This window comes from Psittacula echo (assembly GCF_963264785.1).
Source record: "Psittacula echo genome assembly, chromosome: 6".
Lineage (NCBI taxonomy): Eukaryota > Metazoa > Chordata > Aves > Psittaciformes > Psittacidae > Psittacula > Psittacula echo.
Genome location: NC_137743.1, coordinates 65,800,738 through 65,820,982, shown reverse-complemented (window position 1 = coordinate 65,820,982; position 20,245 = coordinate 65,800,738). Strand labels below are relative to the sequence as shown.

At 37.0% G+C, this 20,245-nt stretch overlaps 1 protein-coding gene across 1 annotated transcript in view; it reads right to left on the bottom strand.

Annotated features, from left to right (window-relative positions):
- Window positions 1-1,568: 1,568 nt before the first annotated feature.
- UBR3 (ubiquitin protein ligase E3 component n-recognin 3) overlaps window positions 1,569-20,245 on the bottom strand; it is a 113,287-nt gene continuing 94,610 nt past the window's right edge. The window contains 8 exon segments of the mRNA XM_080621699.1: window positions 1,569-3,950; window positions 4,534-4,673; window positions 6,230-6,439; window positions 7,603-7,779; window positions 8,597-8,707; window positions 9,209-9,316; window positions 12,523-12,647; window positions 17,086-17,183. Coding sequence (XP_080477825.1) covers window positions 3,833-3,950; window positions 4,534-4,673; window positions 6,230-6,439; window positions 7,603-7,779; window positions 8,597-8,707; window positions 9,209-9,316; window positions 12,523-12,647; window positions 17,086-17,183 — 1,087 coding nt within the window. The 3' untranslated portion in view covers window positions 1,569-3,832.

Below are 20,245 nucleotides of genomic sequence, written 5' to 3'. Positions count from 1 at the left end.
TAAAACACCCTGGCCATTTATACAGCTAAGAATTCATGAAGTGTTTGACTTAACTAAGAATATGCTTTTCCTACTTAAGGACATCCAGTTCCAGGAATTAACAGTCCAGCCTAGGACGATCACAACCAGGGTGACAGGATGCTACAGTAGCACAAGAGGCAGGGTAAATCAGAAGGCTGAACCCACAGCAGCTGGGGCTGTTCCCAGTGTAAGAGCACTTCCAGGCAAACAACTGCCTACCTGAGAAAACATGAGAGAGCAAGTGCTTGGGCACTGTCCTCCCAAAATTCAATTGAATTTTGGTATTCAGTGCAGTGTGGCCTTCAGATGAGCAGTATGGATCTCAATGACTGCAGTGCGCAATCCACCCAGCAAACATTGTCACATATGGCCAGTATCCTAAGATTACATACCCTTGTATCCTGCAGTTGACATTTGAAAGCTGTAAACCTCCATACACTGGGTCAGCTCATCCCAGTGGCTTTCTTACTTTGCAATCATAATTCCATAGAATCACAGAATGGTTTGGGTTGGAAGGGACCTTAAAGCTCATCCAGTTCCAACCCCCCTGCCAGAGACCGGGACACTTTCCACTAGACCAGGTTGCTCAAAGGCACATCCAACCTGGCCTTGAACACTGCCAGGGATGGGGCAGCCACAGCTTCTCTGGGCAACCTGTGCCAGGGCCTCACCACCCTCATAGTGAAGAATTTCTTCTTTGTATCTAATCTAAATCTCCCCTCTTTCAGTTAAAAAATCATTCCCCCTTGTCCTGTCAATCCTATCTACGTTCATCATTACCCCCACCTCTGAGAAAAAAAGTAAAAAGCAGTTCTGCAGAATCTGGGTTAGATGAAAATTGGATCTAAATCATATGAAGATCAGCACAAACTGCACTGTCTCCTCTGGCAGCTATACTCACAGCTCAAATTGATTGTATGGGAGTCTGAAGTAAAGAATAACATCTATTGGATACTGTAGAAAAAGATACTCTTTTTAAACGAAAAATGTGCTTTGCTGTGAAATGCTGTGAGTTATGCAAGATTCCCACTGCAGAGGTGATGCAAGTAGTCACTGAAAATCTCAGGCTGCCACTAAGAAAAAATGCTATTATCCAAAGGTCAAAATCAAAACAAGGCTGTTTCACCACGTTTCTCAAAGGTCAGAAAAAAAGGATAAATTTAATACATAAATATATACATTCATCAACTTGAAGTAATAGTTAACTCCAGAAACAGACTGACAGAAGAGAAGCTCAAGCACAGTTTTCCCAGCAGTACAGTTTCTCAACTCAGCATTTTAATTTTGGCAGTTTAGAGCAGCAATACTGCAAGAGCTAGCATAATATTAAGCACAACTTTAAGTGGTATAGTTGAGAGCAATAAAATAATCCAAAATACCAATGCAAAATACATGACTGTGCCTGAGTAACAAAAAGAAAACATACCAGATTCCTCTCTATGCAAAGTACTTTGCATGCATAAGCTTCTGACGTTCATACAACTGCCTGGCTATTGAGTAAACTGAATAACAATCGCATGCGGTAGAGAAAAAAATTTTGCACACACTCAGATTGACAGTAGACTTTTATTAACATATCTTACAATTGTTGATTACTGTATTCCTAGCTTTATACTCTTCTGATGTGTTATAAAGATTTAGACCTACAGTAATGTACTGTACTCACACCAGAACATTTGAGTAATACACGCACACACCACTCTAGTTTGGACCTGTTATTTTTCAAGGTTAGCTTAATAAAGTAGGATTAAAAAAGTTATGGGGGAAATAAAAATTCTTGTTTAGCAGCATGCAAGGATATTCAAGTACAATTTTTCCACCAAGTGATTTTGTTGTTGTTGGTTTTAAGTTGACTGGTGACTAATTCACCAGTACCAAAATAAACACTATGAAATACCCAAATGTTAAAGTTAAGGCTAATAGTTTTACTTCACATCCATATGCACAACCAGAGAACATTCCATTTTAAATAAAACACAGTAATCAAATTCTGGGTACATTATCTTTTGTAAATATAGCCTTGGAGCTTCAACCTACAGATTACTCAAGTTCATGAGCCCTGTAATAATGTTATGCTGGAGATGTAAAGATTCTTTTTGCTCTTTAACCACTTACAAAATGGCCTGATATTCATAATGAGCAATGCAAAAATATTACAGGCAGAACTTATAATACAGTATCAAAAAAGGAGTATTTTGGAAAAGACATAGCCATTTAGTTGGTGAAACAGAATAATTCTACTCTTACAGGAAGTACTGTAATACTTTTGAAATATATATATTTATATGTATGTATAAAACCCAGCATCCTTTATTGTGGTTTTTTGAATTGCAGGTATCCAGAAAAACTCATTGTATTTACTTACTTTTCCTTCTGTCCAATCTCCTTGATTGCTATACAGTCATTTTATTTCCTCTACACACTTTTCACTAGATAAGGACTTCCACTGGGGAACTGTTTTCATTGTATATGTGGTTTTATTGTTTTATTTTACACATATAAATTTTATCTTACACGCAAGCTATGAAAGTCGAAACTACCAGGACTGCTTGGTAGTACTGTATGAAATAGCCAGCAAATGTCCAACGCTTGTGAAAAACATTAGTAGCAATATATTACATACCAGATTTTAACTATAATCTTTCCTACCTACTTACACAGTGGGGTTTAGCCCAGTCATGCCTGCTCTCATGAATTTTTTTAGACCTCTAAGCATGAACTGTTTTGGCATTCATCCAGTGAGGCTGCACATGCATTGGTTGTTCATCTAGGCTATCTCTGTTGATTTGTTTTTTTTCCCTTTTAGGAAACCAAGCAGAAAGAACAGTGGTTAAACAAATACAATACAGAACCTCCTGAAATGACAGGAAAGATGCAAAATTATGTTTCATTTGCAGAATAGCCTGCACATTTCCAATCCAATCATTCTGAAACATACATCTGGGTTTGAAATGATAGGCAGGCTTATGGTGGTTAGGCTTGTAACTGGGATCTGCTATGTTGGGCGCCATACAAATTCTCTATATACAGCAATTTCTGTATGTGTTATCACTAACAGTTTATTCAATTTATATGAAAAAAAAAAAATCTTTGCTGGAAAAGAATAAAAATATATGTTCTGGATTACATGAAGAGCAATAGATACCTAATTTACAGCTATTTCACTTATTTATGGAGAAAAAAAAAAAAAGGAATTCCTGAGAATGCGTAAGTTTTCAGTAATGCCTGAAATATTTCAATAGACCTCTCATGATAAGTGAAATATTTAATTAAACTTCCAGACCAATTTAACCATGCAGTCTCACAACTCTTTTACAAACCCTAATTACAAACGCATTATCAAGCAAAACCTCAAAACCAACACAAAAAAGGCCAAGAAATTTTATCCAACATATTTAGTAGATGTAGTAGACATACACTGTTGCAGCAGAAATTGCTAAAAACTCAACTCCATGCAGAGAAAAATAAAAACTTGACAGCTATCCCTGGAGCCTCTAAACAACTGTAAGTAAAATTTGTGCTTCTTAACAATAATGGGCTTTAAAAAAAGAAGAAAAATGGACTATGGAGTGCAATCAGATTGCTCACACCATTCTGAGGGTTTAATTTCAAATTATCGTATCATTATTTAGTAGCAACAGCAGCTAATTTTGCTAAAATTTCACGTGTTGACAAAGTTCCATTTCCCTTTTATACCCAGACCCCACTTCACCCCAAGGCAAAGAGCTAAACTCCCATTCAATTAAAGCTATTGTCAGTCAAGATGTATTTGTTCATGGTGACAGCAATGAATTGGTGTGTAGATGATGATTTACAAGCCATTATAGTGTGGCCCCCATCTTTTATTGATATGATCAAAAGTATGAGACACCCACTGCTGCTCAAGCACTTTGTATCTTTCCTTGCATATGTAGAGAGGTTTACCACGCCTGTAGGAAAAAGAATAAAAAAAGAAATACAAATAGTTAATAGGCCAAGTAAGTGTAAAACTTCATTATATAATCAACACATGATACTTGTACAACTTTTTTCCCAGGGGAAGCCTGCATTTTTATTGGTGAGGGACTTTTGGTTTTGCTTTTAAAAGGATAACTGTTGGGCCTGCCCTTCCTCCCTCCTGGATAGCAGAAACCTGAAAGCATCTCTTGCTCTCTCAGGCTTGTGTAGCTTGGAAGCTGCATTCCTCCCCTACACTAGAATTCAACTGCATTGTTTGACTAAGAGCAAACAGCAACTTTGAGAGGAAAAAGTGCTTCCCAATGCAACACTAACAGTTGACTGTCATTGGGAATGGCAACATAGGAATCTGTCAATAAGAATCATCTATCAGTGATCATGATTACACCACCTTTGGGCAAAAACAACAACAAAGAGTCAGTCCAACTTGCAGTAAATGGGGATTTTCCACTCAACAAAGGTAGTTATTAGTTATTGTAATCTGTTATGGCATAACATAAAAGTTGATCTGTACAGAGCAGCAACAATGAAACACACTTGTAATGAAAACATTACCTAAGATCTCTGTCTTCTTCACCATGTGCATCTAGATAAACAGAACCCCAAAGGCAGAAACGATGACCTCGTATGATGATGATTACAGATGCATTAATCAAAAGGAATATTCCTGTCCCAGCTCCACAGTTTTGAGAATGCTGTAATAATATGGTTCAAAAAGGTAAGAGTGCAAAGACTCTGTTAGTGTCTGTCAAAACAGTAATTTGTTTTGCTTGAAATAACATACACGCATTATTTAATAAGAAAGAGTTTGAAAAAAGTTAGCCTGCCCCAGAATTCTCCAGACAAACTAAAATTCCATGTCTTGTGCTGCCGTAACAACAAAATGGTTCCTTGCTCCAAAAGGGAGGATATTTGTTATCATGCAAAAACAAAATTACCTAACAAAAATGAAAAAAAAAAACCCACATTCTCTACAGTATTTTGGATTTGTTGTTATTGTAACAAACTGTGTGGCATGGCCAAATATTTTTCACAGATGGCAAGAATAAGAGAAACTATTCAGAAAAACTTAGAAAAACTTAGTATTACCTCTTTTTCAACAGTTGGTATTGCTAAGCATTTGCTTTCTCTGTCCATACAGAGCTAGCCTATGGCTCTACAAGTCTAGTAAAAAAAATTCTTTTAGTAATTTTGCTTAAACTTCAGTGTCACCCACCTCTATGAACAGCATGCTCTGTATTAACAAATTCATTTTAGCAATTAAAAACGTGCTCTTCCTATACAATTTTATTACAATTAGAGGCTATAATCCCATAAGCTATAATGAAATTTAATTACATAGATTTTTAATTCCTTTTTTTATAACTTTCTGTTTTCAAGAAGCTTGACACCTTAAATACAGCTGTAAATTCTATTTAAAATCTTGTCCAGATTAGCAGCATGAGAGAAAGGCGAGTTCAAACAATTTCAAATAGGATCCAAGATCCCTCTGAAATCTGATTTTCTGCCTCATTTGGGGGAAAAAAAAAATCTGGAAAAAAAAAATCTGGGGGAAAAAAAAAAAATCCCCTCAGTTTTGTAAAGCCCAAGTAGTTCCAGCCTTCTACTAATTGTCCTATGGTAGGAAACAGAACAGCTATTAAAGCAAACCTTTATCATAGACAGGAAAACAGTACTAGATGCTGTCCAACTCAGGTTCCTGAAACAACTTATGGATATGCTGACTAGAAAACTTTGCTGCTGAATTAAAGTCAAACGCCTTAAAATGCTGTTTATCTAGTTATAGTCTGTAGATCACTAGTAGATGGTCGGGTATATCAGAAAGTATTCTATAAAAGGAAAAAAAAGAAAAAACTCAACAAACCATACATTGACTTTCTTGTGTACACAGAAAGCAAGGAAACAAAACAGGAAAATTAAAATAATAAGCAATCAGAATGTAGACAAAATTCCATTGGTAATGAATCAAAACCATGTGTCAACATTACACACAATGGCTTTGCAAGAATCTCTCAGGCTGTGGGCTTAAAAATGTGAATAAAATTACTCTTCAGAATCCAGTGTAGGTCCATCTACCAGAAATAAGCACTAAACATTATTATTGGGGTTGGACTAGATGACCTTTAAGAGGTCCCTTCCAGCCCAAAACTATTCTATGATTATATAAGCACCATCAAAACTGAGCAATGGAGTTAAAAACTGTCCAAGAGAGTGAGAAACAATTACAGAATGTGAATTATCTCTCTCTTACCAGAACACATTCACAGTAACTCTGTTGTTTGCAGCATAGTCCTTTCAGGCATACAAAAGTACCACAAACTAGACAAACAGCAGGATCTTTAGGAACCTTGGTACAAACAGTACAAGTCTTTCTGTGATAATACTGGAAAATGGTATTATAATTCTCAGGCAACTGAAGGAGGCGTGGCAAGTCCCATTTAGGTTCCTGGATAAGCAAAGCCTACAAATAATATAAGAACAATTTATTAGTTCTGAACATTAACTTATGCCCTGGTATTTTCTAAGAAAGGAAGCCTGCAGTTTAAAAATCTCTCACTCCTACATTTATAAGTCAAAACTGATCTGGCTGAACACCCTCTCCAGCTGTGGTCACATCTCATCTTTTGCAATGGGTGTGAAACAGACAGTAGCCTTTTCCCAAGGATGTTTCTAAATGTGACATTTTTTAAGTGAGACCTCAGAACCTAATGTGTAGCTGGTTCCTTTTCAATCCCGGAAAGAATGCTATCAGTTTCACTGCAGTCTTTTTCAAATGCCTATCAGATTGTCAGCAACTGTATTTTGAGATTTACCTGAGTATTCTGATTTTCATTCACAATAGCCTCATGCCTGCAAACATGCAAAGGCAGATGCAGATAATTTTGCAGAGTAAAGAATGCATCTGGCTTGCCTTTGACAGCATAAACTTAGGAGAAGGGGACTCGAATTGTTGAGAGGCACCTTCTTCATAAAAAACATGCAGTAATGCTGAAACATTTCCATTTCACAACTGATATTCCAATCATACTCATTCATAGAATCATAGAATAGCCAGGGTTGGAAAGGACCTTAAGATCATCTAGTTCCAACCCCCCTGCCATGGGGTAAAAGTCTTGCAAGTCAACAGTACAAGTTTTTGTACTGTTTCTTTACCTTTCATAGAAGATGTGCAATCTTTTTATCAGTTGACTATTAAAAATGCTTTTATTTTTTGATCTTTTTCAGTATTGCAACTGAAGATGCTCAAAAATATCAGTAACATCTTACAGGCAAGAAAAAGCCTCTGGTACCTATTTTCTTAAAAGTCAAAGTTTCAATTACATGCCTTTTACAGGCTTCAGGTGCAGAAGACATGGGTACACTTAGTATCATCTAAGAATAGCATTTCTATTTTCTGTCTTCAGTAATCATATAAGAAAATCCAGACAGGTTTTCTTATTCCTGTTTTTAACCAATCCATCCCACATCCACTAACTAATATTTCTGATTACAATTTCTTTCTCATTTACAAGTCAGGATCTCAGATCCATATCCAGAACAGTAGTATATGTGCATAGTGAATCAAGCAACAAATAGCTGCTTCCACATCAGGACTATTTTGGAAGAAGTAATTTTGCTACATACCTTTACTTGATCTGGATGTCTGTCTCCAAATGAAGCCAATTCTGAGCACCACTGTGATATCATGTCAAATGCTGACACTGGCCAATCAAGACAAGAAGCACTGGTGAACTGATGAGCCGACTGAAAAGATGGTAATAGACCCAGGCAGCTTGCAAGAACTGTGAATTCTTCATCTTCCTTTTGGGTATGAAACCAGAGAGATTTAGATTAATACATATGGACTGAATGTTTAAATAGTTTATTAAAAATGTATCTATTCCAATTACAAAAGTAAAGATGCTCTGGTACAATGATGCTAATAATCATGTTTAGAGACATAGAAAACCTTCAAATTTTTCCAGATTACCTTAAACTGAGTTTTCAAAATACAGGAAAACTAGTCAGTGAAAAAAACCCAAAATGCCAACCAAAACCCACACAAACACACAAATCCAAAAAACACAAACAAAAAACTCCAAACTCCCCAATAATTTTCTTCCTGTTTATCACCCCAAACTGGCTTGTAGCTGGTTTTAGAGATGAGATGATTTTGAAGCAAGGGACTGAGGGAGCTGACCTGCAGCAAACTGTACTTAAATCGGCCATGGAACTTAAACATAATTGTCCGATGATTCAACATCTCTGAGAATAAAGTCCAAACATTAACAGGCATGAAGCAAAAGCAGGGCTGAATTCCAGTCTGCGTGAAAATTATGCCATCTCTGCAAATGCTGGACAAGTTTTAGAAGCATGCTGGCATGTTATAAGACAGGGATTACAACCTGATAAATAAGCATCTATTTACTGAATTTTAAGAATATCAGGAATCAGCGAAACTGCCTTGAAAACAAATTTATAGAAAACAAACAATGCTGCACAGCAATGCTATTAAATGATTTAAAATATTAACCTTAGGACAGAAAATATATACTATGAAAAAGATACCTTAAAAGTCTAAGTTTTGATCTCTAGCTTTTAAATGGAAACATCTGAGTGTGCCCCTCTCAATCTGTACCTGGCAACTAGGTAAATCCCCTCCAAAAAGATGGTGTTGAAGAAGGCTTGCGATCCTGAGGAAAGGCAGGCAGAACTGCTGCAGATAGCACTCTACAGAATCAGGATTTACCTATGGAGGAAGGAAGCAATTACTGAATTTTGCCCCAAATAAGTTGCCTGCCATGTAAGAAACTCCAATATGAAACAAATGGTTTTTAGCATACTATATAAACTACTGCATTAAACACACATTCCAAAGGCCAGCATTTCACTAATAATCTGAAATAACTCTGGTTTTTTTTTTCCCCTTGACAAATGTTTTTCCTACTTAAATATTCAGTTTTCCAAGTTTCTGAAAGGTCTTTCATACATATGATTAAACCCCACAATTATAAAGAAGTATTTGTCAATAGATTTCCCAGCACAGCACTGGCCACATACGATACTAGTAAAAGAAAGATTTGCACAGGCAAACTGTCCAAAGGGATGTGCTTTGATCTGGAAAATGAGGAGTTGTACTGCAGTCTTTAGCAAGATCAGAGAAAAATCATTTTAACAACGAAGCTGAAAAACTTAAATAAGAGACAGAAACGGGTCATGCTAGATAACTTCTCAAGAGATTTGCCAATACCACTGTTAATTCTTCAGTCTCTCCTTCTTCATACATCTTCCCCTTAGACAGCTCACTGATCACATGACCCAGCAACACTTCCCAAGATTTTTCTCCACTGGATGTGTTCTGCAAATAAGAAGGAAAGAAACCCAAAATGCATTGGTCATGAAAAGGAGAAAAGGTTCTGGTAGAAGTAACAGCAACGAAGTACATTTCCTTTTGTTCAGCACACGGATTTTGACCTACAAAGATACATACTGGTTTTAGAAAAAAAAAAAAATACATTCTACAAAAGGGACTGCATTTATGTCACAGAGTGAAATGGGAATTGCTACTTCAGTTACCTGTGTTCTAAACTGAGTGTTACATGAAAACACTTTTAAAATGTTGGATTTCCATTGTTTTTTTCTGTGAGTATAAAAATGCATACTTTTAGGAAGAATCACTTCATGGATACATCGTGTTTTGACAGAATTTGAATTCTAATACACCTAATTAAAAAAGTAGTAGTTTTCTAAAATGTACCGACCAGAATGAGCTCCAAAACTCTTGCTATGTATTTTAAGTTGAAATGAGTCTATCATAAAATGGAAAGTTATGTTTGGAATGAACAATATCTACTACAGATGGAAAGAAATATTTAGTTGAAAGAATAAATAGCCACTAAGCATTGTGTCACAACATTTACATTTAAAAGCAACAATTATAGAAAGCCATCAGAAATAGAAAGCAGTATTCACATAAACATTTTTGTTTCAAGTCATAATAAATCCTACCCAGGAATAACATTGGGTGTGAATTCTGAGCTCTGTTAGTGTATCATGAACATAAAAAACAATAACAGAGAGAAATTCCAAAGCAGCTAGGTGGGATTAGACCTATAAAGACTTCAGTACATAACAATGTACATAATTCATCAGTTGGTTTCTTTAGTGCATTTTGACATCAATTGTAATTGTTGATTTTAGATGGGGCCTTCACCTTTCAGCATTGGGAAGGGAGACTCACTGTCCATGCTCATAGTCCAAGAGCCAGAAGGCAACACATATTGAAATTAGCAATTAGGACAAATCTTTTATCTACATTATTCCTGGAAGCTTACTCCACAGGCATTTACAGTGTACTTCTTATGACACCATAAGTCTTCTTGCAAAGATAGCGAGCGTGAAGTTGGGAATCAAAAGTAGAACATCCACCTCTCAGCCCTACAGAGAAATTAAACTCCTATAGTTGTTTGATCATTTGGTGTGAATACAAAGACAAGACTTCAGTTCGTGTTTTAATGTCTGGAATACCAAACTGAAATAGAGTCTCTTAGCATTATCTACAGAGATTAAGTAAGATATAGTCATCCTGGGATCAAAATGTCAGTATTACCAAGCACGTAAGAAAAAGCCAGCCTGAACTATACATTTTAAATCATTTAGGTCTCAAGAAACTTTAAAGAAAGAACTTGGATTCCTAAACTAAAAACCCGCTTCCCTCATGACATGCAAAGAGAAAGAATTCATCTGAGGCCTATGGCCAGGCTCAAGAAGAAAAGGGCTGCCAAAGGGATGGGAGAGAGGAACAGGGAATTGTGTGATTACTGCTGCCAGTCTTCTGTGCTCAGAGGCCACTTGCAAACACATAGGTCAAGGCAGCAACATTATACAGGAGGAGGAGCAGGAAGCTGGAAAGACAACCTTGCATGTGGGACTTGTGCAAAGCCTCTGCACTTGGGGCAGATTATCACTGACAGAAGTTACTCTGTTGTGTTATTTGCATTACACTAAACCACAGCATCCATTCACAGTAACATACTGTTGGTTTAATGTGCTATTTCCCACTCAGCCTTTTCATCCAAAGACAAACACACTAGTGAAAATTCCACTAAAATGGACTCTTTGGTATCAAGACAGATGGTTACTTCATAAATCCATTATCTGAGCCATTATCATAATTTGCAAGCCTCAAGTACAAAGCTCTTTATGTGAAGCAAATGCTTTCACATGCTTCTGTAAGAGAAGTTCTTAGAACTAATAGGTAGCAAGCCCACCTTCCAGATGCCCTAACTGTATTTTCATACAGTAAAACTTGTCACTCTAGACAAAAAATTAAGAATTGTAAATATATGTTCAGATAAACTCCAACCTCTGCTACAACAAAAAATGCAGTCCATGTTTATCATATGGGCTATGAAAGAATATAAGCTGCTAATACTTTAATCTATTTAGACCACAAATTTCAAACTGCAAAATTATCTATCACTTGGGAAACACTTATGTAAAGAGAAAAAACTGAATGCACCCTCACCAGCAAGAATCTCAAGGAAATGTTCTTGAAATTCTAAGCAAATACATTTAAGAAGAGGATGGAGAGGGAGCTAAAAAAATGCAGCACTGCCCAATGATCTCAAATGCTTAATGCAAGCCCAGAAAACAAACAAACCTTGCATAGTAGCAGATAATTTGTCCTTAATACCTTGAAGTTGTGACTGACCAGGATGGCAAATCTAACTTCTGTGTGAAAAGCAGGTTATGCTTCCCAGCGTGCATTTCATGTTACAGCCAACACAATCTAAGGCCCAGCTGTTGTCTGAAGGGGTATTCTTCCTCCTGGCCCCAACACTTCTATCCTTTCCCTTAAGTCTGGCATTGGCATTCTTCTGACCTTCTGAGGAATCAGTCCATGCAGCAGAAAACTGACTGAAGGATTAAATGAACACCAGTGCAGGGAACTGTGTCTTTTGGTGGGAACTGGCACTCAATCAGCTGAAGTGGAATAGCAAGATGTGCCTTCACTTTCCTTGTAAATAATACCAAAACGCAATGAAATGATAGCGAGATATCTACTTGCCTAATCTACGAATTTCCTTCTCTGCCTCTTCACCACATGAGCACTCTAAACCACATACTGAGAGAAATGTATATGGCTAGCCACAAACAGCATGAATAAATAAGAAAGAGACAAGAGGTTTTTTCCCCCACTAACAAGTTTGCCTGCTCTTCCTCTAAAGGAACACATCAGATCAAACCACAGTTTGTCTAGGAAGGCTTCAATTTGGCAAGAAGGAAACCTGCATTTATTCGAGACCATTGCAACAAACTCAAGACTGAAACTATAGAGAAATAATCTCAAGCCTGAAGCTGAGTTCTGGAACTAGATATTCATTGTGAAGCTTTTAAGTCTCGTCACATACCAAAACCTTCTAAAAATACACACACAGAAACAAGATACTGGATTTTAGTGAAGCAGAAGCAAATTACTACATGCAAAGCAGAAGAATCTGTTACATTCCTACCAGAAATACATAAGCAAGATTTCATAAATGTTTTAATAAATTAACCAACCTTTCTGAGAGCTCCTGACTCTTTCCATGCCATCCTATCTTCAGCACTGCATTTAACAGAAAGTGCTGCCAAGGCTTGAATATACAATAAAGTGAACAGCACTTTTATAATGCAGGTGAAGTGTTCTGTAAAACAAAGAAAGTAATTTTTAAACACTTGGTATTTTTAGCAAATTCACTGATTACAGAATCTCTAGTTATTGAAATGATGCTTCTCAAATGAAAAGCAAGGCTATACAAAAAGTACAAAAACCCAAAACATACAAACCAACATATTTCTCAGCTTTCAGAAATGGCTTGGCAGCCGCAGTGAATGGAACGGGTACAAGGCAAGTAATTTTTCACTGCTCCGTATGTTCATCTTAATCCTGAACAACAGTGATTTCCTCCTAGGGACCTGGTGATATTACAAATTCTATTTTGTCCAAACGTTACATCAGATGAAGCTACTGATTACTGATAGCTACAACTAATTGGGTGCTGTAGATGTAAGCAAATACATATCCTACCATCTTTTCTGGCAATGATTAAACCATCTGGGCTAAGTTGCATTCATACAAAATACTGGAAAATTAAAGTTCCTAAAAAATCACTGCAAGGACATTAAGCATACTTCAGCTTCTACCTCTTCACTTCCAGATATGAATCCAGCTATATAATACTGAAAATCACTCTTTAGTGAGTACCTACTTAGTGGACCTCACTTGAATACAGGAGGAGGACTAAAACCTGTCATTTTACACCTTACCTTCTTTTGAAAGACATTTAATGTTTGCAAATTTTTGTATATTTAAAGGATTATTATCGCCTACATACAGACTGCAGGAGAAGGGCTTTGAAATGCTTTTGGGGGAAACTAGAACAGGCAAAATAAGGCTTCCTAGAATTGGAACAGGAGAAAAGGTGAACGTGATAATTCTCTGAAATGAGACTATACCATACCCTTTTCTCTCTTTTTTTGTTTCCCTTTTTTTAATACCAATCCTTTTTTCTCTTTTTACTTTAGCTTCTATTTCCCATCCCAAATAATCTGTGTTGTTTTTTTTGTTTAAAATCTAGGCAGATCAAAGAACTTCTATCATCATTTACACCACCCCTTAAGCACAAACATAACTATAATATAGTATCTGAAACAATTTATAAAAGAATGAGGGTTTTAAAAAGTCCTCTTAGGCTCTGAAGTCAAGCAAAACAGTTTTATTTACATAAGCACCTCACAAAAATTAGGTTACATTCTTCTGTCTTCCCAAAGGATTTAAAACAAGCTTTGTAGGTGAAAATTAAAAGGAGGTAAGGGAGATGAAACTCCTTGCTTCTCCTTTCTTGTATCTAATATCAAACCCCCACTACTGGATTCTAAAACAAACCCAGCCAGGACATGAGTACATAATGAAATCTGTGAAATAAAAATTGCTTTTTTAGATAACAAATGTTTACAAATCAACACAGAAATGGCTACCAAAACTTTTTAATGTCACTGAGTACGTACAAGCAGCATGATTTAAGCACCTAAACGATCATTTGTAACTATGTAATTAAAAGTGCACTTTTTTCTGTATTATCTTCCTATGGAGCTTATGTTAAACATGACGACAAATGCTGCTATACTTCACCTGCCCCATTCTAGAGCAGGTAGAATGATAAGTGATTTTTCCTCTCCACATTTCCTCAGGAGAATTCACCAGACCCCATTAGATCTTTAGGCCCTACTTTTCTCTTTTGCTGAAACCTCAATTTTCTTAGCAGTCTTCCTCCTGAGGAATAGTAGTGGGCAAGCTTTCAGTACATTTTCTGGGACTGAGATCTACGAGATTAAACAACATGCACTCACAGAATTGTAAAAATTGCCTCTTCATCCTGAGCTACAGTCTATAATTGTAGCTAGACTTGAACTCAAGTACTGAGCTCTATCTCCATCAACAGCAGGTACAAGTGATAGAGACCAATTTTACACTGTGAAAGCATGAATGAAAACCACTGTGCTTACAGCAGCAAAACTAGTCACCGGTCAACAGTCACCAATCTGCCGTAGCCCACTCTGTCTTCTAGTTCTCCTCCTGTTCTGCTGTGGTGATTACACAGGGCTCAACACTGAGTGTCTTAGCACCCTATGGAAATAGGACATTTTTCAAAACCTGGGTTTTGTTAACTATAATTACTTCTTGTCCCTATCCCCACCTTAATACTAATTGTTCAATTCACCAGAAATACTACACAGAATCATAGAATGGTTTGGGTGGGAAAGGACCTTAAAGATCATGTAGTTCCAACTGTTTTTAAAAATAAGTTCACCTTCTTGTATTTACTTATATGTATGTGATCATAAATGATGATGGCTTTCAGGTTTTGAGAATACAGAATTGGACAAAACACACACACTTCCACATCTGGATCACGCTTAAGTCCTGACTTCTGCACAAACTTCTTATGCTGTGTAGTAAGTGCCATGGCTTTTAAAACAAGTATTTTACAGTCACAACATTATCTTATGGGAGACATACCAAAACCACCATCATTTCGATTTAATAATTCTAAAGGTTGCCAGCATATTTGTATGCTGTGGAGTAACCTACTGTGCAATGTTCTGTACTAAAATGCAGTCAGGACTTCTGTGTTTGTACATAAAACCCCTAATCTAATGTTCTGACAGTCTAAAAGTAGTATTACTAAGACTAAGCCATTAGAAACAGAACAGAGGTTACTGCAGCATTTTTGTATTTATTTTTGAATAGTACTGAGAAACTCTTTCATGTTCCCAGATTTAAAAATTTTTAAAGCAAAATTTTTGAACCAAATTACTTCACAGCATCCCATTGTATGCATTAAATAAACCCCTTTAAAAGTAAGGTTTATATAGGAAACATTTCCAGAATTCTAATTCTAATATTAGTGCAGAAATGTGCAGATGAGTAAGTGTACTACTCTCAACATGCATCTTTTAGTTTCAGTATATATACGCTGGCAGGCAACGACTGCAGAAAGAATGCACAAAGCAAACCAAATGCAAAATTAAGGAACTCTGACCTTTTTAGTGAATTCAGAAAGGCAACTTTATTTAAATAACCTTTGACAATATTCTTATTGATCTAAAGCTTGAACAGTTATTTGAAGAAACAGCTTCAGAAGCCTGGCACTTGCCACTTCCCTTTCCACTGCAACATACACTAAACCTAAGAACAACGGCAAAACATGCTGCTGATGTGTGGTATTTTACAGAATTCTCCACAGGATGCCTTATTATCAATTGAATGTTGCCTTTCCTAGGGTAAGGTATATATTCACAAATATCATTTTTCAATGTTTGAACATAAACTACAAGTTTCTCCCTGTATTTCAGAAAGTGTTGGTTTCATTAAACTCTCATTTACTGCTTTTATTAAGTCCTTCCAGTAAAATTTAAGTTAAGCTGTAGTTAAAAAGAAAAAGAAAAAAAATATGTTGATATATTGATATAATATATATATAGATATAATAATTGATATAATATCATATCAAGATATGATATATTGAATAGAGGCTTCCTATCCAGAAATATTTTATTATTTAGGTATTTTCATATTCTAGTAACTTATTGAACAGCCTTAATCTATAAACATGTACATTGAATTGAAAAACCACAACCCAAAAAGTTCACAGATACACACAGGGTCACTTGAGCTTAATTTGAACACTCGATAGTGAGGACTAAACACCAACATCTCTTAAAAGGAAAACAGAGTTCCTACTATACTTTGTAAGTTAGGTGTATGCGTCAAGAACAGAACCGCCCCTGTATTTTCCTATTCAAAAACTAGCAAAACTCAGTAGATGTCAGAATTGCCACACAGACCCCAAAGCAAATACCCAGTTCATTGTCCGTGAAGTAGTAAAAAGATACTTGTTTTTTTTGTCCTTGTTTTAAACTAAAGGTACTGCTATAAATAATAAAGCCAGAGCCCGGAGGGTCTGAACTACACATTCTTCTGGAGCACATGCTGTTTCTTAACAAGATGGACCAGGTTCAGCTTTTCCTTTCATAATGGAAAGAAATTTAAATTTAAACCAGTTTTGCTTTAGAATGAAAAATTTAGTTAAGTATCTACTTAATACTTATTCTAAATTATACTGTATGCTGTCTCTACTGAAGTTGCTGCATTACAGCAATTACCATCTGTATATCTGACCTCTTATTATGTAAGGCTGCTGTAATTTAAACTCTGAAAATTCAAATTAATTACAATCTTTCACCCTTAGGCATTCAGTTCAACTTCAACCATTGAGCTGCCCGTCTAAGCAAGGAGATGAAGGTCAAACAAAGGACACTTTTCCTTCAGTAAAGTACTTAATAGTTTTTGCTCAGCTCTTGTATCTTTAATGAATAGGCTGACTGATAAGGGGAGAAGACAGGGGCACAGATAAACCTGTTAACCCACAACAGAAATTTCTGTTCAATGCCACCTTCTGTAGATACGCAGAAACATTATTTTAGAATACGCGGTCGACCAGCTACGATTTACCATGGAAACCACCATGAATGCAGCCTCATATACATAAGCATCTAAATATACATGTTTTTGTAACATACCTTTGTGCAATGGTTGAGGCATGGTTAAGATCTGGATAAGCAAAAGGGATGAGACATCTCTGTAAAGTACAGGAACTTCTGGCAGTTCTTCACTTATTCTGAAAAAAAACCCCAAAGACAATAATTTGTGATACTATAAACCCAATTTCATATTTTATTTTTATTTTAAATAGTATTACATTTTATATCAAGCTTTCAGAGGACAAATAACAATTCTCCCTTCCCTTACCTAGGGTAGCTACAGGCCTGTACGCCATGTGGCACTTCACTGGGCCTTCCATAAAAAACACCTGAAAATGTCAGGCAATCAAAATGCATCCACCTGCTGCAGTTTTAAGGCTAGCTTCATGCTTTGTTCCAGCAATCTTAACTGTCTTGCAGGCAAACCACAACTGATGAACTGCTAGATAGTTGTACTGAAGTTATATCTTTACCACCAAAAGCACAGTCTCACTCTCCTCCTTTAGCTTATTCTGCAAGACACTTGTGGACCACAGTTCTCCAGTGAGACATTCTTAAGCCCTGCAGCAAGTGCCCAAGTTTCTGTACAAACAGAATCAGATTGAGCAAACATACAGACAAGGCATTAAATCCCTCTTCTGTCTCAGCTCTGCCCTTTCAGATCACAGCTAATGAACTATCACTTGATCCAACTACTGCTTCTTCCTAGGGCACTGAATTTTGACTCTGACCCAACTCAGCTGGCACTGGCTACTCCACTAGCTCAGCTGATGACTCCCCTTCGTGCCATCTATCACACACACACATATCAGACAAACTGAGCTTTTGCAGACCATGTGCTGGAAAAGCCTGTCCCCATGCAGCAAGATGTAGATGCACGCAGGAGATCATTAGTGCCTTCTGTCAGCTTTGGGGATCCAACCCGTTCATCATCTCTGTGGCACATAAACACAATGCTACATTGGGAAGGAGACCTCTACATTGCTACTGATGTCATGAAACTCAGACCTCTCTCTACAAAAGGCACTGCTAGGAGTGATCAGAATTTTAACACGCAGAAGCAGTCATGTAAGAGGAGGATTAAAAGAACACTTTTTGTCACATGGTTGACTGGTCTTACAAAATGAAGTCACAGCAAACCTGGTCTAACTGGTCCTTTTGAATTAATGAACCCAAACTACAGAGCAAACACTATCTAGAACACCTTCTGCTATCATCAATCATTTTATAAAATGATTGTTTTAAAACACTGTAACATACGTTATTATACATGGGCCCCTGCTAAATGAACAAACAAAATCTACCAATCAGTACACTGAATTCTAAAGAAGACAAGGGGGGCAAACATTGTGCCCCCTACACTACCAAGTCTCAGTTTCAAAATTATACAGGCAAAGATGATGTTAATCTCACTACATCTCTCTAATTCTACCTTCACCTGTGGCTAGTTCTATTTTACAATCTATGACACTCAGTTTTATAATAACCCTCATTACATAATGACCTTAAAACCATGGACATCTCTTAAATTACTTCTCATCTTTAATTTTTAATTTATAGATAAATTATGGGAAAAATAATTTGGAATAGCAGTAAGACAATGTCCTGGGTTCAGCAGTAGCAGTCATTTTTTCTCCTTCTTAGTAGCTGGTGCAGCGCTCCGTTTTCGACTTTCAGCCTGGGAACAGAGCTGATAACACTGATGTTTAGTCTGACCAAGGACTTTTTGAGCCTCATGCTCTGCCAGGGAGGAGGGGAAGCTGAGAGGAAGCAGAGACAGGACACCTGACCCAAACTAGCCAAAGAGGTATTCCATACCAAAAGCACGTCATGCCCAGGATATAACTGAGAGTTACCCAGAAGGGCTGGTTCACTGCTGGGTGGGGGTGAGGTACCGGTCGGCGGGTCGTGAGGTGTTGTATTCTCTTCCCTTGTTATTTCCCTTATCATTATTCTTATTGGTGGTAGCAGTAGTGATTTGTGTTATACCTTAGTTACTAAACTGCTCTTATCTCAACCCAAGTGAGTTACATTCTTTTGATTCTCCTTCCCGTCCCTCCGGGAGTAGGGGGAGGGAAAGAAGGGGGGGGAAGTAGACTGCATGGTTCTAATTTATGGCCTGGGCTTAAACCACGACAGACAAAAAAAAATTAACTCCCTCTGGTCACATATCGTTGAACGCCTCTTTCTGAGAGGGGTATCAACATCTATCATTTAGCAGTCATGGAAAAATTAGGTCAAATACCAGTTCTGGCAAAATTAGGAAATATACGTACAGAACACAGTGACTGACTTGCAGTATCACAAATAAATGAACTCATTTCCACAGGCAGGACCAACTGAATTATTTGCCTAATTTATTCATTTCATATGAACTGGAGAAGTAAAGCTACATTAAAAGCCAGGGTTTTAGATAAGCTGCTTCTGCTAACATCAAGCACTGCAACATATGAAGCACTTAAAAATTGCTCTGTCTCTTGTTAAGAGCCTAAGCAACTTCTTCATTATGACACTGAAACTGAATATATAAAATGTGTTTAGAAATGTGTTTTATGGAAATTGCCCATTCTGACAATCCCCAATGCGTATGTGAAAGCTTGATAAATCTGATTTTACAAAAGAATGTGCCACAGAAGTACCGAATAAAATGAAAGCAAGTATATTTGCAGATGGGACCAAAGTAATATAAAATGATTCAAACATATTACAGCTGTACACTGAATCCATTAAAAATAGGGAGGGGAGGGGGAAAATAAAATAAACTACATATTGCAATATAAACATGTACCAAAAAGAAAAAGGCTTTGCTCGACATTCTCTATGGAACTGACCTCTCCTCCAGTACAAGGTAGTTGGGCTGCACCTCATGCTGTGCCAATACCAGAGCTGCCTGTCCACCGACAGCTGAGCAACTCTGCCTCTGTATTCTGCATCCTCCTGATAGAGGTCATAGCAAAATGGGAATGGATATAGAGGAACAGAAAATTGTGTTCTACTCCACAACAAGCAGCATTTGCTTATAGCGTTTCCTTACACATACCCTCCCCTTCCCCTTGTCTCTCAGCTACAGACACTCAAAATTTTTGTTTGATACTAACTCCAACTGATTATAAAGTTAGAAATTCAATAAAGTGGTAGGTTTGGGCCTCACACCTCTTCAAACTGTCAGATAAAGAAAACCTGAGACACAGCGATATGG